Genomic DNA, 23,636 nt, shown 5'->3' with positions numbered 1-23,636 from the left:
GTTTTCGAATGTTTTTCAGAAGCCAGACGTCTGATGCGCTGTCAGCTATTGGTTCCGGGCCGCCTGCACCAATCAGAAGCTGTGCCTTGGTTTTTGAACATTTCAGAAGTCCATTTGACTTCTGAAATGGATTAAGTTTGGCGCTTTGTTTTTGCTACTTATTTTGTGTTTTTGTTTTTGAGGCTTTCTCAGTTAATTTCTTTTTGTGACTGTGTGGAACCCAGTTCAGCTACTGACTGTGGAAATGGATAAAAAGCCCCCCATCCAAACAATGGCTACCATCAGTGCAGGTAAGATTAAAATTTTTTTTTAATCATCTACAATACTGTTTTATTTATTTTATAGCACAGAACATTGATTATTGCTTTCATTTTATGGATCAGTGGTCTCATTAGATAGTAAAATTCATGTTAAATTGCTGTTTTATGTTAAATTAATCTGTTTTGCATTACTTCTATGGGAAAGTATGCCTTGGTTTTGGAACGCTTTGGTTTTGGAACGGACTTCTGGAACAGATTAAGTTTGAGAACCAAGGTACCGCTGTAGGTGGGGCCCCCTCCCTCAACAGAAAAAGCCAGAGCTGAAAGCAGAGAGTAAGCAGTGATGTGAGCTGGCTGAAAAGCAGCAAGCTGAAGAGAGAATCAGAGCAATGTTTGGTTTCTGTTTGAATCCAAGGCTGCAGCTATGGAATAAATAAGACCTTTTGGGGGTGTTGATGCTGTGAACCCCTCCGCCGTAGGCTCATGTGTAAATAAACCATATATCATAAAGACACCACAGTTTCTACTGTGCCTCGTTCCCAGAGGCAACACAAACCCTGGTTAAGCACCAGGAATCCCCTGGAATCTTGCACCGCTCGGAGGTTATGCTGGTGTGCAACAATATAATATTATTGTTTGGGTGCTGAACACACTTTAGAAAAGTGAGGATGAAAGCTGTGCAGTAATATCCATACTTTTTAGAGGGTAGCAGATTGCTTCTTGCTAAATGATATATTTTTTTACACTGCATCCATACTGCGGAGGGACAGGCTGTGAGGTAATTGATGGCTGGTTTCTGATCTGAAGGAGTGTTGCAGGGGGCGGGGGCTGGGGAGAGGCGCTGGACAGAGAGAATATTCTTGCTGCATTTACCTTTCTCTTTACTTGTGTCACAACTCTTTTTGCTTGCCCGATCCCCTTTTGCACACAGCGCAGGAGAGAGAAGAGCACTCTGTCCCAAGTATGACGTAAGATGCATTTGGGTTGAGAGTGGTGCTGTGGCAAAACAACAACAGCAACAACCCAATAAGTAGAGCTGGGCATTTATTGAAACCAGTTATGCTCTCTCTCCCCCCCCCCCGGTCCTCTAGCCCCTCCCTAGGCCTTTTTCAGAGCTGACCATTTGTGGAACAGGAAACGTCAGAGCTCCTAGCTGCTGCAGCCTGACTGAGTGGAATTATTTCCTTTCAGGCTGTTCCGTTACCTTTTAGTTGGCAGGACGTCCCCGCCTCTCCCTGCTCTGAACAGCCCCCTTCACTCTCTGCCTCTCCCCCCACTCCTACACTTCTCTCTCTCTCTCTCTTCACTGCCAAAAAAGTCCATCCTCCGCCCCCTCCTCAGCTAACTTCCTTCCAGCATTTCCTGAGCTGGATAATCCCAGGATTTGTAAAAACAGGGGAAAGGGGAGAGCGAGAGTGAGGGCACTAACTTAGGGAACCCAGCCCTTGTTTCTCCTAACATTGTCCAGTGGCTGCAGGGGGTGGAGAAAAACACCCAGGGGTGTAAAAAGTAGTGGGCTTGCCTTTCTCTCTGTCATTCTGCTCTTTTCCCTCCCTCTCTGTCTTTTTACAAGTTCATGGAAGAATCATTTTGCAATCTCTACTGCCTGAAGGACCCATCTTGACATACTTTTAATTGCCGGCTTGGATTGGTTCTGGAGCTTCCTGGGACTTGACAGCAAAGGAAGAGGGAACTTCAGCTAACATCTGCCCCGTTGCTACCAGTCTCCCTGGAGGCATTGCTTCATCACCACCATCCGCCTCCCTCTTTGCAGATGCCTCCTGAACTTGGGCTATGATCTCTCTGCTGCTGCCTGCTGGAGATCTCCGCATTGTCCTGACCTCTCCCTTCTGCAACAGAAGCAGCCACAGCAGCAGCAGCAGCTTCACATCTGGTGGGAATTAATGTGGAGACGTCCAGCTGGAAGTTCTTCTGGACTTTCGATGTGGCTGACCGGAAGCGGGACACGGGCGACGGCGAGGGTCTGAGGGAGTGGGGGAGCTTTGCACTTGTCTGGTGCAAAGCGAGGGGGTGGGGGGGGAAAAGAAGGAGGGGGGCTCTTTTCGGAACCAACTCATGAAGAACAAGGGAGGAAAGCCGAAAGTCAAGAGGAAAGGAGCCACAAACGTCTTCGGCTGTGATCTGACAGACTATCTGGAGAGCACGGGACAAGATGGTAATATTTATTTTTAAAACAACAACCAAGGCCTTATTCTTGCTTTCTCTAGAGATGGGTCTGTTGCAGTGCCTTTTGAATGGGAGGATTAATTGTCTACAGAAATAAAGCAGGGAATGATTATCTGGTGTGGATAGGACTTTAGTGTCTTGTTCTGTCAGTGACCAACTAGCAATGTGCTTAGTTCAGGGAAATGTTTTGCTGTGGGAGAGAGAGGAAGATTAACTATTTGCCATCAAGTCTCTTAACTTGAGGCACACAGAGAAAGGATACTTTTCAGTTACTCAGAGGTGGGGTGCATGAGCACGAGGCTTCAGGATTGCTCCTTAGGATGTGGCCCTTCCATGTTTCGCAAGACTTTCCCTGCCCCCAACCACAGGATGCCACAGAATCAATGGAGATGGAAGACAGACAGCAGTTCTCAGAATAAAAGTTGTAATGAAGATGTAATGGTGGCTCTTAGGCCCAAGCAAGGCTCCCCAAATTTTCTTACTTGTGAGACAGGGATGTGGGAGAAGGGTCCACCAAAGTGGGAGCACAGCAGCTGGTGCTTCTTACTAGAAACCCCCACCCCTTGCCTACAGTCCTTTTTCTCAGACGAGCATATGATGTGTCAGACCGTGGGAGGTGGCAGTGCCAATCTGCTTTTCAAGCGGACGAGATAGGAGAGAGAAGCAGAGAACATTTCTTAAAAGTGGGCTGGGTGACGCGAAACATATTGCCGGGTCTTTGGAAGGTAGAAGGATTCCTCCCACCTTCTTCTTGGAAACTAATATTTGATGAGAAATCACTTAGGATTTTTCCCCCTTCCGTCTGCATCCACATGACGTTCCCAGTTTAGATTTATTTGGTTTCCTAAAACTCAGACTTTCCGGGCGAGGCGGCTCCTTGAGCAACATTATTAGGGTGTTTATTCAATAAATGTGGGTGACAGTCATTACAGATGCCTCAGAAAGGAAGTGTATTCATAATAAACTAAGGGACTTTGCTGTTACTCAGTGTTGTGGGCTGCCAGAGTACATGACGTTGTTCTCGTGTTTCCTCTCTTACACAGGCACATTATACAGAGCATGTGTTTTCCCCCCAGATCAGTCCATCAAGCTAAGCTTAATTCATTTGACAAATGTTCATGGCATTTGTGTCGCTGTGTACATTGCAACTGCTGCCTAAATGCAGCCACTTTTAGGTTGCTGTTTTTCTCATTTGGCTGTCCATAGCAATACTTCAGGCCCATTCATCGAGGAACCTGAAGGATGAACTGCAGGGGGAGGTCTAAGTTTTCCCAAATCAGGCCTCAGCAACTTGGGATCCACAAAATCAAGCATTGTCCACCAGCCATGTTAAATGTGGATTTACGCGATTTGCCTGCCTACTGCGCTGTTCCTCTGAGGGCTTGCTGCAACTCGGGATTAGAATCAGGGTCTTTTCAGTTGTGGTCCCTGGACAGCAACAACAGCAACACCCACACAGCAACATCCCAGTCCCATCAGCCAGCAAGGGATGATGGGAGGAGTAGTCCAGCTACATCTGGAGAGCTCAACACTGGCCACCCTTTGTGTGTGGATAGCAGTAGGCTAGATAGGCCAAAGGCCTGTTTTGATGTGGCAGCTTCCTATGTGAGTATTTTCTAACTGGCTATGGTTTTTAGTTGTTTTGTTTACTTGCTTATTATTATAAAGCATTTCTTTAACGGTTGTAAGCTGCCCTTGGGGCTAAACGTGGAGAGAAAAGTGTCTTAATAAATAAATGTATTGTTTTCTGTGTGACGCCCACCTCCTCCCGCCCTGGGTTTTTGCAGTCTCAGAAGGGCAGCAAATACTGAAGATTTACTGGTCCCTTGTGGCCACCATACATGGCTTTGTGGGTCTCCAGTTGCGCTGCCTTCTCGATTCAATGTAGCCAGGAAAACAGGAACAAGAAGGCAGCTTTTATTTATTTTGAAGAAAGGCATGATGAGATCCTGTATATTCTCCATCGACTGCAGACTTTGTCATCAGCTTCTTTTGCAAGATGGCTTGGTCTACCAGCGTGGTCTGTTGTGAGGAGCAAAAATGGGCAAAAGTGAATTCCTTTTCATGTTTGCTGAATGGCATGTCCCATTGGCCAGCAGTGTGTGATCTAGTAATGAAAGACTCCATTGTTACAGGAGCCATTAGAAGGATGTGAGTTAGATCATAGGGTGTAGGTTAAATCTTAACGATAACAAGAAGCAGAAGAGATGTGGGAGTTTTTATTCCTTTGTTCTGTGGCAAGGCAAGGAGGTGGAATAATATTAAAGACAAATCTGCTCTCTAGGTAGCTGTGAGGGCAGGCGGGGGTCAGATGTCACTAGCATGAGACTTAGAAGCCTCCAAATTACCCTAATTGGAGCCCTTGAGTTGAAATGGCATCATTTGTGATGGGCAACCATCTATCAGGGGAAAGCGTTTGTTCAGACCCTCCCCACCATTGGGAGCCAAGCAATAACCTTGAAAGCGGGAGCGTTCTACCTGTTACAGTTATTCACTTTGCCTCCTGTGTGGAAAGGGTGGACAATACAGATGGATCTGGCCACTATTTTTTATTTTATTTTATTGCTTTTTTTGGGTAAAAAACGGTTTTAGGATTCCTTTGAGATTTTGTTTCTTCAAGGAGCTTGAACATATGATATGGGGCTAGAGCAGAGGTTTCCAATTAGCTAAGTGCTGCGAACCCCCTACTTCTCAAAAGCCAAGCCATGGACCCCCTACTTTATCTCTGCAGTAGTTTTTGTTAATGTGAATGGTGCCAATTGGACCACCATTTGGGAACCACTGGGCTAGAGCGTTTCCTCTTCTTATTCAGAGTAAAGCATTCAGATGTGGGGCTCTGTGAGGAAGAGGTGGGGAACCTGTGACCTTCCAGTTGTTGAACTGGCACCACCCCTGACTATTAACTCTGCTGGCTGAGCCTGGTGGAAGCTGAAGTCTAACAACAACAACAACAACAACAACAACAACAACAACAACAACAACAACAACAACATAATAATAATAATAATAATAATAATAATAATAATAATAATAATAATAATAAATTTATACCCCGCCCATCTGGCTGGGTTTCCCCAGCCACTAACAACAAAACACTAAAATACAATAACCTATTAAACATTAAAAGCTTCCCTAAACAGGGCTGTCTTCTAAAAGTTTGGTAGTTATTTTTTCTATGGAAAGTCATCCCCTTACTTCTTGGGAAAGTGAGTTTCAAACTGAAGAGGTACTTTCTTTTGCCTGTCCCGAGTCTTCCACTCAAACCAGTTTCTCCCCTTGATTGAGTTGTGCACTGATACTTCCAGCTCTCATTGTGACTTAGGGAAGGGCACTTAGTAGTTTGGTGGCTGGGAGAGAGATCCCAACTAAAACAAATGTCTAGATGGAGTCACAGGAAGTGGTTTGGCAGTTCTATACAGCTTTCTTCCTTCTAGGTCATCTCTTAGCAATCACCCTTGGCTTATGTAAAGCAGCAAGGGAGGGGGGAGAGACTGGGTTGCTAGAACTGCTTACTTTTGGCTGAGATGTCAATCTAACTTCATACCTGCTCTGCCACTGAAGAACACAAATGTTGCTTTTGCCCCTACTGCAGAGGCTGATGGGCTTTGGCATGGTGAAACTGTTTGCGGCAAACAGTTCCTGCTCTGATGATTGGCAGGTGAAGGAGAAGCACGATGAGCAGGCTTGTGGAGGATTTCAGAATAAATGAATGGCACACAGTCATCTGATAGTGGCATGGACACTATCATGACTTGCTCACCTGGATAATGAGGCTCCCATAGCAAACTACTTTGCTCCTCCTGGATTGCATCCAGACAATCACCACGTTTCACTTTTCTTTGTTTTCTACCTTTCTTTTTTCTCTTTCGTGTGCATCTGTGGGGGTGCACAGAGATTTCTCATGTGATCTGTGCAGATCAGCAGAGGAGCAGGGAAAGGGGCAATTTCTTCCTCACTGTTGCCAAGCCCAGCATTGAGATGGGAAGCAAAATCCCACCCTCTCTGCTCTTCAGATAATGGTCCTGAAGAGTAAAGAGGGCATTATTTTCCCTGCCATCACAGTGCTGGGCTGGGTAAGGTAAAGGGACCCCTGACCATTAAGTCCAGTCGTGGCCGACTCTGGGGTTGCGGCGCTCATCTCGCTTTATTGGCCGAGGGAGCCGGCGTATAGCTTCCAAGTCATGTGGCCAGCATGACCAAGCCGCTTCTGGTCAACCAGAGCAGCACATGGAAACGCCATTTACCTTCCCGCTGGAGTGGTACCTATTTATCTACTTGCACTTTGACATGCTTTTGAACTGCTAGGTTGGCAGGAGCAGGGACCGAGCAACGGGAGCTCACCTTGTTGCGGGGATTCGAACCGCCGACCTTCTGATCGGCAAGTCCTAGGCTCTGTGGTTTAACCCACAGCACCACCCGCGTCCCTTGCTGGGCTGGGTCCAGAACATTAAATGTCTCTTAACCCAGCCCTGCACCATGATGCACCCTTAAGAATAACCAAGGAAAGTCTCTTCTCCTCCTTCTCCTTCTCCTTCTCCTTCTCCTTCTCCTTCTCCTTCTCCTTCTCCAAGCAACCGTCTAGTCATTCCCAGGATGTGGAAAACATTGGAATGCTCAGGAAACAGGAAAGAGTGTTCCAGTCTGCAATGTTAAAGTGGCCAGGGAACAATGGTGCTATGCTCCTTGCTGCAGCTGGCACATTGGTTCAGGAGCCTGAATGCTTTATGTTTAAGGTGCTGCCACTGCTGATGCCTCTACACCCTGACCTGGTGAAATGGGTGAGGATCTGATAGACCAGCAGAAAAGTCTAGGTGAGCCAGAATGGGCACATGGGCTGATGGTTCAACATCTCTGCTGTAAAACATGTTCTTACTACATGAAGCTCTGCCCTGCTACTTATTGGCTGCTAGCAGTGTGTACCAACAGAGAAAGCAGCCACTCACTTGGCTGTTCATACATTACAAAATGTATGAGTTACAAAAGGAAGAAGAGAAACCAATGAATGTGAAAGAGGATTTCAAAAGTGGAAGAGCTAGAGGTTGGGAAATCTAGAGCGCCTTGAGAAGAGGTCATGATGAGCTTTCTTTCCCCTCCTTTTTCCTTCCTTATAGGAAGTGGCTTTTAAGCTGGTGGTTCGAATCCCTGCGACGGGGTGAGCTCCCGTTGCTCAGTCCCTGCTCCTGCCAACTTAGCAGTTTGAAAGCACGTCAAAGTGCAAGTAGATAAATAGGTGCCGCTCCGGCGGGAAGGTAAATGGTGTTGCTGCTCTGGTTCACCAGAAGAGGCTTAGACATGCTGGCCACATGACCCGGAAGCTGTACGCTGGCTCCCTTGGCCAATAAAGCGAGATGAGCGCCGCAAACCCAGAGTTGGCCACGACTGGACCTAATGGTCAGGGGTCCCTTTACCTTTTAAGTACTTGCTGCTAGCAAGCTTGGCTTCGAAGTGTAGTTTGGGGTGTTGTGCAGTGTGAAAAGGATTGTGCACACAACTCATCACAAACCAGCCTTTTCTTTTTTGCATTTCTGGTGCAAATTACGTGCAAGACAGCAGCTGTGCTGGTAGCCATGTGTCTTGCCCATGGAGGAATGTTAAAATACGCCCCCTTGCACACAACAGCAGAAGGGTCAAAGGGAGGCATACTGGTTATGCCACAAGAGCATCCACCCTCTCATTTTCTTTGAAACCACGTGAACTCCCAGAGGTGTTTCCCCTCACTATTTTAGGGATTTCTTACAGCGACGTAAAGTTTTATTATGATTAAAACACCTTGGCACCCTTTCTCCATTGCTCTCTCCTTTAAATGAAAAAAGGAAATTTATCAGCTTCTTTGCATCCCTTGTGGTAGCAGATACTTTCTCAAGCTTTCTTTTGCAACCGGAGATGGAAACTTTGTCAGTTCCTTTTTTAAAAAACCAAACAAAAACAAAATGTTATTAATCCCTGACATCAGCAATGTAAACTGGAATTCCTTGTTCTGCAGCTTACTCTGGAAACAGCACATTTTTTTCTTGGGCTGCCTTGTCCGCTCAGCGCCAAGCCCACAATTTCTTCCTCAAGCAAAGGGAACACTTACTTAACTCTCTGGGCATTTATGCTAAGTCAGGCTTTTAGAATTTGGTGGTTGGATGATGACTGAGCAAACAGACACACAGTCCCATCCTATTCACGTTGGGTCAGAAGTAAATCTCATTTTGCATAGCCTGCAGCTGCAGTTCTGTGTGCATTTACTTGAGAGTAAACTTCATTAGACACAGGGGGTCTTCTTTCTGGCTGACGTTAATAGATTCCCATTGTATAGTTTTGAAACCCAACACTGAATGTAAACTGAGCTCAGCCTGAAACAGTTTAATGAAAGATCAAGGAAGAGAAGGAAGAGGCATTCACAGCCGCAAATAGAAAATGGGATACCAGCCAGATTTTAGCACTGCCAAAAAGGATCCAGGGTCTTTGATGGATCACAAACTGAAGGCAAGGCAATGAGGTTACACTGTCTTATAAAACGGCAAATGGCATTTATCACATCAGCTTTTTTGTTAGATAAATGAACTCCTTTTATAAGGTACTGGAATCTGCATTGTAACTTTATTTCACTGGACAGAGAATTGTTTTTGTTATGTTTTAAAAAACCATACAATTAAAGTTGTTATTTTTATTTTTTAAAAATAGTATAAAAAACTATTTCTCTTGAGAATTTTCCAGTTGACATGAATATTACCCCTGCCAACAACCTTGGCCTCAACAGGATCATTCCTGAGTAGGCTGGACAAATCTTGACAGTTTCAGATTTCTTATTTTTCTAGTCTTAAGTTCAGTTTGCATATTTTTTTAAAAAAAACCTTATTAAAATTAGTCAGGGTTTTAGTGCAAAATTATATTAAATACATATTTTTGTGAACAAAGTGAGTCTAATGTATGCATTTTCTATGTTATTTTCACCATATATACATTTTTAAGGCACACTTTCCTCTTCATATACACATTTTGGCACACATTATTTGGTTGGAAGAATAAATCACAAAATTCACAGAAGTCCAAATTTCAAAGTATCGCTGTGTTTCGCTTCTCAGAAAGTGCAAATTGGGCAGTTTCGCATTAGAATTTGAAGCAAACTGAATTTCTCCTTCATCCCTACTCCTAAGTATCCTCTCCTGTGCTGTAGAGCCCAAAGGGCACCCTGGTTTTTCTAGAGAACTTTGGACAATGAACCCAATTCAACAATGCCTGGGATGCAAGTGGTTGAAAGCTCACAGCAAACACAACTGATGATAAGTTAGAGTACAGTAAGCCCACAACCTATGCTGGGGTTATGTTCTGGGAAAAGCCAAAATCCTGTACAGTCAAAACACATTGGGTGCAATGGTGGGTTGGACAGCCAATGTCTTTTTTTCCTCAAAGTCCACCCCTTTTCCGCCCCCCTTTCTATTTGTTTCTATATTTTTTGCCAAGCATGTAAAGCTGGCAGAAGCCTGTAAATTGTGAGTTTACTGTACATACTTGTGCCTCTTGTGTGGTGGTGATGGCACTGGAGAAAGCTTGCCTCTCCACTACTACTGCATCCTCAAGTAGCCACCCAGCAGAGCTGTTTAGAGTACTTAGTGGGCTGGTAAAGTCTCGCACTAAACTGGGATTATCTGGACGGTCAGAAGCCTTCAGTTCACTTACAATGTGCTTGAGGATTAATTCATTCAACGCTGTCCCAGTATTGCTGCCGTAGTCAGTACAGTTTCAGAGGAGGTGTCTTGAGCATCATCTAAGCCTGCTGTAGGAGAACTGTTTTGGCCATTGTGGCCCCCGTACTGACTAGGGACAAGACCATGAAGAATAATTCTCTATTCCTGAGAACAAACTCTCTCACTCACATATAGAAGAAAGAATGCTAAGGTTCTGTTGGCATAATTATAAAGTATAAATTATGGGCATTGGGCAGCTGCCACATGTATTGGGGAGGGGGCGCACCAAGCTTTTTCTTCCCCAGTGCTACAAATCCCTTAACATTAGGGAATGGGCCATAGCTCAGTGGTAAAGCATCTATTCTGCATACAAAAGCTTCCAGGTTCTATTCCTGGCATCTCCTGGCACAGCTGGGAAACACCTCTGTCTGAAATCCTGGAGAGCTGTAGATCACCCTTGCCCAATCTGGTGCTCTCCAAATGCTTGGGACCGCAACTCCCATCAAGATGGCCAATGGTCAGGGATGATGGCGGTGTAGACAGTATTGAGTTGGATGGATAATTGGCCTGACTCAATATAGAACAAATTCCTATGTACCACCACAAATTACTTATATGCCATCCATCTAACTGGGTTGTCCCAGCCACTCTGGGCAGCTTCCAACAAATTATAAACATCAAACTTAAAAACATCTGCCTTCAGATGTCTTCTCAAAATTATGTAGTTGTTTATCTCCTTGACAACTGATGGCAGGACATTTCACAGGGCGGGTGCCACCACTGCGAAGGCCCCCTCTGCCTGGTTCCTTATAAGCTCACTTGCAAAGGGAACCACCAGAAGGTTCTCGCTGCTGGACCTCAGTGTCCAGGCTGAATGATGAGAGTGGAGATGCTCCTTCAGGTATACTGGGCCGAGGCCGTTTAGGGCTTTAAAGCTCAGCACCAACAGTCCCCTGTGTGACTCATAACATGATGAAAATGTTAAAGCTGCCCTTGGTTTTTGTTTTACATATGAGGAGCATAACACTTAGTGTCAGAGAAATGTAGGAAAATATCCAGGTCTCCATCTATTCCTCCACAAACGTTCCCTAGGAGAGATTTTGAAATCTGGGCATCAGGCACACGTGAGAAGGAAACTGGGTCTTCATGCTGTTTGCTGCATAGTTTGTACTTTTGTTCTTTGTTCTGCCAAACACTGATACTTTCTGTGGAGTCTGCATTTTGATTTGAGGAGAAGCTCTCTTTGAGCCAAACTCCAAACCTGCTGTCCAGATGTGAATTTGGGTTGTCTCTATCGTGGCTCCCCCCTCCCCTAACTGCATGCGCATGCCTGTATTTTAATAGACTTTTTGACAGTGTGATATGTTCTTCTCTGGATACATATGTGTACGAGGGAGTGAGTGAATTTTGAAATTTTTCCTTGTGTACATCGTTGTATTGGCTTGTTACACAAATAAGGACAGATAGACTTAAATTTAGTAGGTAGCCCAAAGTGCACTCAGCACAGTTACAACACACGTAGCGATAATGTTTTAATCAGGCGACCATACCAGGCGACTGAAGAGGAAAGAAACACACCAAAATAAAGCCACATGTCTTCAAACATTTTTCCGCCCCTCTCTTACACACAGAGCTTCCATTAACTTCCTGTCTGGAGCCAGGTATGTAAAGCTTTGGAGAAGCAAGGTTGGCCAAGCAGCAGACCCCTGCTACTGTTTCTCTCTTAGTCTGTCACTGACTTAAAGCTGAATTTGATCTGTGCATATTGATAACATCCCAAAACCTGGAGACCAAGTCCTGTGAGGAACAGCTGAGGCAGCTGAGTCCTATGAGGAGAAGAGGCAATTCAGAGGTGATGGGATAACCATCTCCAGAGATTTGAAGGGCTGTCACATAAATGGTAGAATGAAATTGGGGTGTTTTTTGTTGTTGTTTTTTTGCTGCTTCAGAGGAAAACCTGAACCAATGGGTTCAAATGACAAGAAAGAGAATTCTGACAAAACGTCAGAAAGACCTTTGGGATAGTATGAGCTGCTCAATGGCAGAAGAGACAGCTTCAGAAGGTCACTACTTCTCCTTTGTTAGAGTCCTTTAAGCAGAACAACGTCAGATATGCCCCGGTAGATCAGATCAGTGTCCCGGCTATTCCAGCATCCTGTTCTCATAGTGACCAACCAGATGCCTGTGGGAAGCTTGCAAGCAGGACCCAAGTGCAACAGGACTCTCTCCCTCCTGTAGCAACTGGCATTCAGAAGCAAACTTCCTATGGCAGTATGAGACGAGGGCTGAATGATCACCTAGCAGGGATGCAGTAATAGCAGATTTCCTGCACTGGAAGCAGATTTGTCCAGGTGACCTTTGAGGAACCTGCCAGCTATGTCTATGACCTGTATGATTCCATGCTGATTACCTCTCCTGCTCCCCAATTCATACTGTGGGCAGTATAGGGGCTGAGTGTTCAGTTTTTGCATTATAGTGCTACAGCACCAGGCTCCACACAGGCTATGCAGCATGCGGCACAATCAGCCCTAAAATTTCATATGTAGCACACAGTGGTGGTGTTTCAGGCTAGGGGCGCTTCTCCTACAGCACAACATCCAGCCAGGCCTAGACCGGAGGGGCCATGACATGCGGCTAGAATGGGTGAGAGTTCAGGGGAAATTGAAGGCAGAGGGTGCACACCTACATTTGTGCATAACCTGATCCAAATCTCAGCTCCACTCATTCCCAGATACTTTAAAGTTTAAGGAACATACAGCGAGGGGGGGGGAGTATTTGATCCGCTGCTAAATTTGCCCATTTGCCCTCTGATGAAGAAATGACCAGTCCATAATTTTAATGGTAGGTTTATTGTAGCTGTGAGAGACAGAATAACAACAAGAAAACCCTCAGAAACCCAGAAGACAAAAGTCAGAGATTGATGTGCATTATAATGAGTGAAATAAGCATTTGACCCCTTTGCAAAAGATGACTTAGTGTTGTTGCTGTTGTTTAGTCGTTTAGTCATGTCCGACTTTTCGTGATCCCATTGACCAGAACACGCCAGGCACTCCTGTCTTCGATGACTTAGTACTTGGTGGCAAAACCCTTGTTGGCAATTACAGAGGTCAGAAGTTTCTTGTAGGTGGCCACCAGGTTTGCACACATCTCAGGAGGTATTTTGTCCCATTCCTCTTTGCAGATCCTCTCCAAGTCAGTAAGATTTCAAGGCTGATGTATAGCTACTACAATAAACCTACTATTAAAATTATGGACTGGCCATTTCTTCATCAGAGGGCAAACGGACAAATTTAGCAGCGCATCAAATACTTTCCCCCCTCACTGTAGCTCAGTCAGTAGAGCATAGAATCATAGCATTGTAGAGTTAGAGGGGACCTAAAGGTCATGAGACTCTTAATCTTAGAGTCGTGAGTTTGAGCCCCACGTTGGGCAAACAAATCCTGCATTGCTGGAGTTGAGGCTAGATGACGCTCATAGTCCCTTCCAGCTTTGCAGTTCTCTGATTCTAGGAGTGATAGGCCCAAGTCCACCCAGTGAGCATCATGGCTGAGTGGGGATTTGAACTTGGGTCTCCCAGGTCCTAGTCCGACACTCTAACCAAAACATCAAATGATTGCTCTAGTAGCTTGGTGTTTCTTTGGCTTCTCTTTTATTTAATATTTAAACTAATATTTTCTTGCATATTTGGGTTTCTATCAGATATGCAGAACACCCTGCTCCCCCATGCTTGCAAGGCCAGTTTTGCCACTTCGCTGGTCACCATGGTGCCACCCGCTTCTCTGTTAGAAGGAACGCTATGTGATGAGCAAAATGTCCAGGCAAATGAGTCCTTATTTATAGAACGTAGCAGGCTGCAAATAGTGGTGTATACTGAAATAAGCACGGTCTGTAGGCGTAGACTGCGGTAGATGCTGGCATATGTGCAAAATATCTCTGTAAGTTCATATATGTGGCTTTTTTCTTGCTGGGCAAAAACAAAAAACAAAACCTGGCTTGGCTGTTTGAGCTTTTAATAAACTGAAATTGTCTAGCTTGAGTGTTTGCTAAAGTTGGAGGCTCAGGATAGTTTTAGGCATTCTGGCACTCTAAGCTGGGCTTTCTGTGAGCCAGGGCTCCCTGCAGTTCATTCCTGGTTACTGTATTTGTGCTGCGGAACAATGCTAAACCAATAAAGAGAGTTCATCTGAGCATACAATCATAGAATTGTAGAGTTGGAAAAACCCTGAGGGTCATCTGGCCCAACCTCCCTGCAATGCAGGAATCTCAACTACAGCATCCATGCACAATATTTTATTATATTCTCTCTCTCTCTCTCTCTCTCTCTCTCTCTCTCTCTCTCTCTCTCTCTCTCTCTCTCCTAGCCCCATTTGCATATCTTTAGCCTGGAAGCGGACAAAATGTGTGCACAATATGCATATTCAAAAGCTACAAATATTTATATGACTATGTAGGTGTGATTGAATGTGAACTAAGTAATGCATTATAATAAGTGACAAGTTTTATTTGCAGCATTTGGTCTTTACTTTCTGCTGCATTAAGAGGCACACACTTTTAAAAAATGTGCCCCTAAGCAGCCACCTAGATTTCCCTTGTACTGGGGGCAGCCCTTGGAAGGCAAATGTGAGGATAAGTTATTTGGAAAGAAAATTATCTGCAAGGCTGAAGCTGATAAAAATTAACCTGTACACATAAAAAAATACATCAGTTAGGCAGCATCTAGGCATACCTTCAAGCAGAAGCAATGCAGATTTATGGTGTGAACTGACCTTTGCTTATCCCTGCTCCTGTAACACACAATACCTGCAAACCCACACAAACTATCCTCTATCTGATCTTCTCATTCTTCATCCTGCCTTTCCACTTTGTCTTAAGTTTTTCAGTATCTTCCTTTCTTTCCTACTCAACATTACCACCACCACCACCACTACTACTACTACTGTACTACTACTACTTTACTTAGCTGAGAAGGTTGCAACAGGGTGGTAGTTGCATATGTAACTGACAAGGGTCGGCCAATTAGCACTGTCCACAGCCTTGCTCTGAAAAAGGGGGAGGTGGCTTTATGACTCACACTAGGAACAGCCAATCAGTGCTGTGCGAAGCCAGCTTCTGCCGAAAGCTGGAAGCACGGGTTTCCCTTGTGGGTTGTACGTGTGCTTGAAATATGGTGGCTGTGTTTCCACAGTAGCCTTCTGGCTAAAATTATGTGCATCTGCCTGCCCTCTTAGCGCATCAGAACACCTGTTATCCCCTGATGTACACAGAGCAGGATGCCTGGTTACCTGGATGGACTGGCCCAAGGCAATCAGAGATGTACAGCTATTTACAGGCCTGCTATAATTAGTGCATGAGAAGAACTGCTTGGCGATATTCAGAGATATCAGGCATTCAGTTTTGGGGAGTGGGGACTTCAGCGCTTTTCTCAGTCTCCACAGGTGCATGAAATCCATCCTTCAGTCTTTGCAGAGCAGCAGAGAACAAGAATCTATAACAGCAGACTCTTTCCCTCCCTCCACCCGCCCCCCTTGTCTTTAGCTAACATCTCCTCTGGAGATTCAGCAATTTGGTTACCTCAAAGGGAAAACTGACAAGCCCTGTCAATCAGAGCCATGTATTAACACTGATATCACGGGGAGCGGAAGCCATATGTTTGCTCTTGTTCCTTTGCTGTCCGTTCTCGTCTGAGATTATGTTTTCATTATTTCCTCAATCTGCTGCTTGTTTCCTGGGAGCTGTGGCTTATTGTCGCTGCAGCTGAACATTCGTGGTGCTATCACAGCTCTCGGCTTTGTTTCTGCATTTCCTTTAGCAAACTTAAAACAACAGAAACAACAACACCACAAAACGTTTCACTCTGCTGCATATCCTGTTTTACATTTTCCCTCTGCAGTCCTTGCGTGAGGCACGCATCTCGTTCTAATGCACTGGGCCCCCTTCTCCTCTTCCCGGGCTGCTAAACAAATCACATGTTTTCGGCAGCATATTCTCCAAATCAGATTTTACAAGGATACATTTTTTCAAAGGGAAGGCATTTCCACCCCCATCATTTCAACGGTTTCTTACAGCAGATACATGCTGAGTTGGGGTGGGTGGGTGTGTATTCTGGAGCATGTAGTATATTTCAGCTGTAAAAAGTACAGACGTCTTAGATGAGTGAAGGCAGATACATGAGGCAAAGAAGTAATGGAATACTTTGTGGCCTGATTTCATTCTCCAGCCTAGACTTCAAAGCGATTCATGGTTTTACCCTGGAGAGCCTGCAAATGCAACTTATTTTTATTTATCACTATTATTATCAGCGTGGAGTGCCCGACACTGCCTGTGCATTTCTAGAAACCACCCCCCCCCCAACATTGTGAGTTTGAAATGGATAGTGTGTCATTTGTGAGCCAAGAAATTAGGTGAAATCACACCAAAGTCATGTTTGGGTCTGCCATATTGATGCAAAATGGCTCTCAGAACCCACACGGCGATGTATACATTCACCCCCAGTTCAGCAGCCCTCATACTGAGTACGATGACAATATCTCAAGAGGCAGCAGAACCTTTGCTAAAAAACTGGTGGAGTCACACCAAAGTCATGTTTTGGTCTGCCACCGTGATTCAAAATGGCTCCTGGCACCCAAATGTCAATAGCTACCTCCTCCTCTTCACTTGAACATGACTAGAACCCTGGCACAATCAGGATGATCCATAGCTCAGTGATAGAGCAGTTGCTTTGCATTCAGAAGATCCAGGCTTGTCCTTCTCGTCTCCAGGTAAGGTTGGGAGATAACCCTCCTTGAAATACCAGAGAGTTGCTGCAAGTCAGGGTAGACAATACTAAGCTAGATGGGCCAATGGTTTAACTCAGTATAAAGCAGCTTCCTGTGTTTCTATGAACCCTGGTAAAACAGAGGCTTCTACTTGCGCTCAACAGGAACATGAATGGAAACTCCTGTGTTGCTTCCCAGATTGAACACAGTAAGATTGGGGACTGAGCAGACAGGGACACGCCTGGTGGTGTGTGCAGCCCTATGCTTCCTACTTGTACAGTGGTACCTCGGGTTACAGACGCTTCAGGTTACAGACTCCACTAACCCAGAAATAGTACCTTGGGTTAAGAACTTTGCTTCAGGATGAGAACAGAAACTGTGCGGTGGCGGCGCGGCGGCCCAATTAGCTAAAGTGGTACCTCAAGCTAAGAACAGTTTCAGGTTAAGAACGGACCTCCAGAATGAATTAAGTTCTTAACCCGAGGTACCACTGTATTCATATTTCCTGTTCAGGTATAGTACCCATATTATCTGCCATGAGCTTTAGTTAGGAACACAGTCAGTGATGTGAATATTCCCGTTATTCTGAAACCTGTTTTAAAAAACCAAATCTATACAATATTCACTGGTACTTTTAGCACAGTAATTTCTTCTTCTCCAGGGTAACTGCACTTTACTGTTGTAGTAGTTTGGGTGCCAAACACGCTGTCTCCTTTTTCTTCCACAACCCCTTCCCCCGCTCTCCGTTCTCTGTTATTTTGCATTTTCCTTGGCAATTAATAGCCTATTGATGCAAAAGTTAGAAAGGATTAGCATAAAGAAAATGTAAAACTGTTCTGCACTTCATTAAAAAAAAAGGCAGCCATTTAGTTTTCATATTTAACTGACTAAAACTCCCCATAATGAACTCAGCATAAATGCATCAGATTTTCCAGTCTGCTAAGCCTGTCACTGGGGAATTGCTTTGCAGATGTTTTCTTTAAACAGGGTCCAGCATGAAGTGGAATGCAAAGATTCTCATCTGCAGATTTGGTCTGAGAGCCATCGAAGGGCCCAAGTGAAAGGGATGCAAGAGACTCTTCAATGGATCTCCCCATTCCATGAAACAAGCGTTTTATCAGTTCAGAAGATACTGTATTCTGTGGTTCCTGAGCAACTTGTATTATATCATGCCAACACCCCCCCCCCATTAAATGGATGTCTTGGCTCAGTAAATAAATATTTAGTAGTTGGTCTCCACAGTCCAGTTAAGATGGAAAGCTCTGCCAAGATGGATGGATTTGCCAATTTAATGAAAACAAATTAGGTATTCCAACTTGACTGGGTTATGGAACAAGCTGCATGGGAATTCAAGTTATGTGGGTGCTATGATCTTTTGCTGCCAAAAGCTGCTTTTTTCATTATTATATGCCCAAAATTACTGCTTGCATGTGCGCTGTTTCCACCGTGAGCAGCCTTCCCCAACATGGTGCCCTGCATGCATCAAGCAAGACTGACACAGAACAGTGCATGAGTCTGCTCTTAGGACACTTCCAGATGGCCTGTTTATTGACCAGTCCTTCTTTTTTGTTTTCAAGGACATTGGGCGATGCTGACTATGCAATGAGTGTTCATTCTGATTTGTTTGTGCAGAGGTTAGATGGCATTTTGTCAAAGCAAGTGTGATCGCACATTTTCTAGTGACTTTCCCCATCACTTTCCTTATTTTGGGGGGAAACGGATTAGTTGCATCAAAGCTCCTAATTATTTATAATCGCTCAACCTGAATTTGCTAGCGTGTGATTGAATCCCACCCCAAAACACCCTTAGTCACCAAATGTGTTGAAACTTTGCAATGGATTCTTGAATAAAGGGCTCTTGAGTTCCAAATCCAACGGACGAGTAGCCCACCACTCTGTTAATTCTGCAGCAGCACACACAGAGATGATGGTATTTAAGTTACTGACCTTAGCTGTTTTTAATAACAATTGAAATGTTCCTTTTCACTAGCAGCTATATTAAAAGATGTTTTCCTTTCTTGGGCACCCCACTGTATGAAATAACAAGGAATGGCAATTTGTGAAGTGGGGAATTCCAGTGTTCCTGATGGGAGAGGCTGGCCATCGTCCTCGTATTTCACTTTTATTCTCAATTTAAGGGAAATAAATGGTACAGCAGCTATTTAAATGTGGCGCGGCTTCAAAGACTTGAGCCGTGGTCAATGTGTCATGCTTCACAAACTTGTTTGGGACTTCCACCAAAACACACAGACACACACACATGAATTTCAGGCAAACAATGTGAGTTGCCTGCACCAGCCTCCCCTCCCAATTAGTCCTGGATTTGTTTTCTTCTCTGCTGTAATGTGATCCTGGGCATGCCTGCATCTAATACAGAGAGTTCAGAGGCTCCTTTGGAGATGCTTTGTTATATACACCATGCTCTGCAGAGGCAAGAGGGGAGGCAGGCAGGAGGAATGTCTGTCCTGCTGTTGGATTCTCAGCTGCCTGCCGAGGCTCAGAATTCTGCCTTTGCATCTGAGCAGAGTTCACTTCCATTCATCCTCAGCTGCCCCCCCTCAATACCACACAACTGCCCTCCTCCCCTCTCTCACTCCTTGCCCTCTTCCATGTTCAAGGCTGAGCAGCTCCAGCCGTCTTTGGAGATACCGTTGTCCAATATGGTGTTTCAGGCCAGCGGCATCTGTCGGAATCAGGGAGTTTTATCCGTTCTCTTTAAATAATACATGCACGTTAAAACAACAACAACAACCAGACAAAAAATACTTTTTAGTCCTTGGGCTAAGTCGCTGCTCTCCCAATTATGACTCCGTCAGTCGAAGTGTTTTTGGAGCAGGGCTGCCCCTGTGATAGAATCCTAGAAGGGACCCCAAGGTAATCTAGTCCAACCCCTGTTCTGGAGGGGAAATCTAGGCAGGATGCTGACACTCAGCCACAAAAGTACAGTGGTACCTTGGTTCCTGAACGGCTTAGCTGTTGAACAAATCGGCTCCCGAATTCCACAAACCCAGAAGTAAGTGTTCCAGTTTGCAAACGCTTTTCGGAAGCTGAACATCTGACGCGGCTTCCAATTGAGTGCAGGAAGCTACTTCAGAAAGTTGGAAGCCACATCTTGGTTTTCAAATGGTTTCCGGAGTCGAATGGACTCCCAGAACAGATTAAGTTTGAGAACCCAGTTACCACTGTAGTTGTATAGTAGGATTGGGGGTCTTTTCAGGTTATCATTCCTTAGCACAACAAACATGCTGGTCATTTTGTATGTTGGGGGATCTGAAATGAGACCCTTTTAGTGAAAATCTGAAGGAAAATTGGAACCTCTTACTTGGGAGAAACACCCAAGAAATCTTGGAAGCTACTGTCCCCAGAGATCCCTCTGAAGAGGCATCTGGAAATTGCAGTTTTCTGAGGAAAATAAGGGGTTTCCTAACAACTTTCAGAACCCTGAACAACCCGCAGCTCCCAGAATTCTTTGGGGGAAGCCATGACTGTTTAAAGTGAGGGAATCATAATGCTTTATATCCATTGTATGAATGTGGCCTTAGTTATCATGTTTCACAATGGGCAAAATGGAGGCTTGTACTTTCATGGTTTAAACATTTTTTTTAAAAAAGAAATACTGAAGTTTTGGCAGGAGTGATATTTACCCGACCAAGTGATAAAGAGGTGTTGCGCAAGACATCTGTTCAAAATAACACTGATAATTAAAAGCTCTAACCTAACTGGATTATTAAAATCTGAGTGTGCAACTGTTGGAAATAGGCATTTGGCTGCCAGAAACAAAATGGCTGGGCTGTGCTTAGGTAAGGAGATGGTGGAAGTAGATGTCAGAGCCTGCCCACTGAAACATCACCACACGTGACAAACCACCAACCAGAAAAGATGTGCTTATGAGCTTGCACACCAACTGTGATTGCAGATGCATAACAGGCTAGTTCTACTTAACTGGGCTTTCTGCAGTATGAGGATAACTGGGTTAAATGTTCAAAAAGTAGGGGCTGGCATTTTGATGATGACATCATGAGGATGTAACACACCACGAGTTGCCCTGATTCCAAACTAAACTCCTGTCTGGAAGCACTGGAAGTCAAAGTTTCTCCAAGAATTGCAGTGGCTCAAGGAACAGAGCTTCAGCTCAGCTCTTGGAGCCCATAATTCCCACGCATCCACCCAGTGATTGGTGACCTTGATGTCTTTGCCATCACAAGAGCACAATATTTTCCCCTCTTCTGCAGGTTGGAAACTGAAGCCAGATAACATTTATTGGAGTGTAAAGTGACTCAGAGCGAGAGACAAAATGGTTTGATGAGGCATTGAAAGAGTGATAGAAAATCAGCCTGGTCATTAGAAGACGAGAGGTCATTTCAAGCACGGGGGCAGATGTAAAAAGAAGACATGAATTCCAGATGTGCTAACTCTGACAGGAATCTTTTTGAATGCTGTCGAATACACCCACCCACCCCTAATACATAATTTCTCCTTCCTGAGGCTGCTGTTTTCATCTCAGTACAATTACTGACCAGGTCAAATCTTCTGTGAGGTTCTTGTGCTAAGGGCAGATCTAGCTGGAGAAATGAGAGTGATGGGTTGACTGTGTCAATGTCTGCTGCTGTCATTTTCTGAGGAATCAGGTGCCTGCCAGAGACTGTTTTATTGTTTATGTATGTGCTGTCTGGAGATGAAAGAGCAAGATATACGAGGCGTGGGATTTGGATGAGGAGACTCAAGACAGCAGAGACAGGTTTCAGTATGGACTCTCGAAGATAGGACCGAGCAGCGGGCTTTTCCACCCAGGCTACGTTGCTTTGGATAAAGCCTCATCACTTTGCATTGCCAGTGGAAACAGCGACCTCAAATGGCAGCCAGCCCCCTCCTTGACACTATCAATTAGGTAGCTTCAAAGGAGGAGAAGGAGCTATCTAATCTGCAGACAGGAAGGTGGCGAATTCTAATTAGGTCTAAATTTTGTCCCACTTAAATAGCAGGCTGCCACTCACTCTGTCAGAAGAATCAGCATAAGGGAGATTAATGACCCTACTCCAACATGCACACACAAAGATGGCAGCGCCGTAATCTGGAGGCTATGAAGCGAGCAGCACTAGTTATACAAGCCACGGCTGGTTGGTCCTTGGATGGGTGTTCTCTAAGGAAAAGCAGGAAATAGGATGTTGATGACTCAGAATCTTTCTCCTTAGCATAATGAGAGCATTCGGAGGTGAGAATGTCCCTTTGCTGTAGTCTGGAGGGAAAACTCTAATAAGCATTTGCAATCAATTAAACAAACTCTCCGAAAGTATGTCTTTCAATAATGTTTTTCCTGATAAGCTTCTGGTAAGCTTTAAAATCTTTATAATTATTTGTAAGGGCAAACAGAAATAATTAACAAGAAAGAGATTAGTCCTAATATGTTTTCTCTTGCTTACGGCCCACCCACCCCTCTGCTGCACGTTTCACCCTCCTTCTAAGACAGCTATCAGTCGTGTGATATCCAGATTGATAGAAAGGGAAAGAGATAAAGCGAATGGAAAAGAAAATGACAGTATGGGAAAAGGGAAGAGTGGTAAGTAAAACAGCAAGGGGAGCTGGCAATAAGGTCTGCAGGCAACTAGCCCTTAAGAATTAGTTTCCAAAATTCTTCGTGGATCTGTATCTGAAGATTTAGAAGTGAAATTCCCTAAATCTATGGATGATCCCAGTAGTCTGAAAGGAAATGCAGGGTTATCCAGCCCAATCAGTGCTAGCTGGTGCGCATTGGATCTGGTAGGGTGGAAGACAGGGAGACCTACAGTAGATGGAGCCAGAGCCAATGATAGGTGGAGCCACCCAGTTCATTTTCTCCTTATCTTCTTTCCTACTGAGTTCTACAAGGGCAACACTTAGACCAGAGTTTCCCCCACTTGGATCTCCAGCTGATTTATGGACTACAACTCTCATCATCCCGAGCTACCAGGACCAGTGGTCAGGGATGGTGGGAACTGTAGTTCGAAAACAGCTGGAGACCCAAGTGTGGGAAAACCTGACTTAGACTAATGAGGAGGAACCTGATAGGCAGTGCCACCCCTAAGGTGGTGGTAAGTAAGAAGGAGGGAGGTGGGGAGTGTCTTAGAGCAGACTTAGAGCCCCCTGTGCCTTAATGGACCAGTCTCCACTGGGCCCATTGCAAGCAAGCAACATTTTCATGGGTATTTATTTATCCAAACAAAAACGGACAAAACCCAAGGCATCTGTTGCAACTGAACCCAGTGTTCATCGTGGGGAATGATATTGCTAGAATTATAACAAAGCAGCTAATCGATTCAGCTATAAATTAAGAACCCTGTAATTCAAATCTTACCTCCGAGATGGACTCACAGAGTGGTTTTAGCCATGGCACTGTTAAGTATAATTGTTTAATTGCACACTGAAATGGAGAATGCCTGTATGTACGTATATTACTTGGGGTTTAACAGGAAATTTCCACTGAAGCTAAAGAAGAGCAAAAAGAGTTCTCTTTAACTGTGCTGATACTTAACTTTTTTTGCTCTTTGCTAGCACTCATGTGAGTGTTTCACCTTAGATCATGTGAGGGTATTCAATTGCAGATCGCCATCTTGAAGGGAGTTGCCTGTTGAGTGTTTATCAAGCAGCTAAGACAAAGGATGCGATAATGAGGTCTCTCCTAAAGGGAAAACTTCTCCAGGCTGTAATTGAGGCTGTGGCGAAAGGCAGACCACTGATTTTAGATCTGTTTGGAGTATTTTATAAGAAGCTGAGCCTGTGCTGGAC

The 23,636-nt window shown here is 44.7% G+C and overlaps 1 protein-coding gene across 1 annotated transcript in view; it reads left to right on the top strand.

The window, feature by feature from the left end:
- Positions 1–2,315: 2,315 nt before the first annotated feature.
- ARHGAP31 (Rho GTPase activating protein 31) overlaps positions 2,316–23,636 on the top strand; it is a 93,852-nt gene continuing 72,531 nt past the window's right edge. The window contains exon 1 of the mRNA XM_081909294.1: positions 2,316–2,436. Within this exon, the coding sequence (XP_081765420.1) occupies positions 2,337–2,436 (100 nt within the window). The 5' untranslated portion in view covers positions 2,316–2,336. The remainder of the gene's footprint in view (positions 2,437–23,636) is intronic.

This window comes from Podarcis melisellensis (assembly GCF_964234715.1).
Source record: "Podarcis melisellensis genome assembly, chromosome: 4".
NCBI lineage: Eukaryota > Metazoa > Chordata > Lepidosauria > Squamata > Lacertidae > Podarcis > Podarcis melisellensis.
The sequence above is the reverse complement of the archived record's forward strand: the minus strand, read 5'-3'. Positions and strand labels throughout refer to the sequence as shown.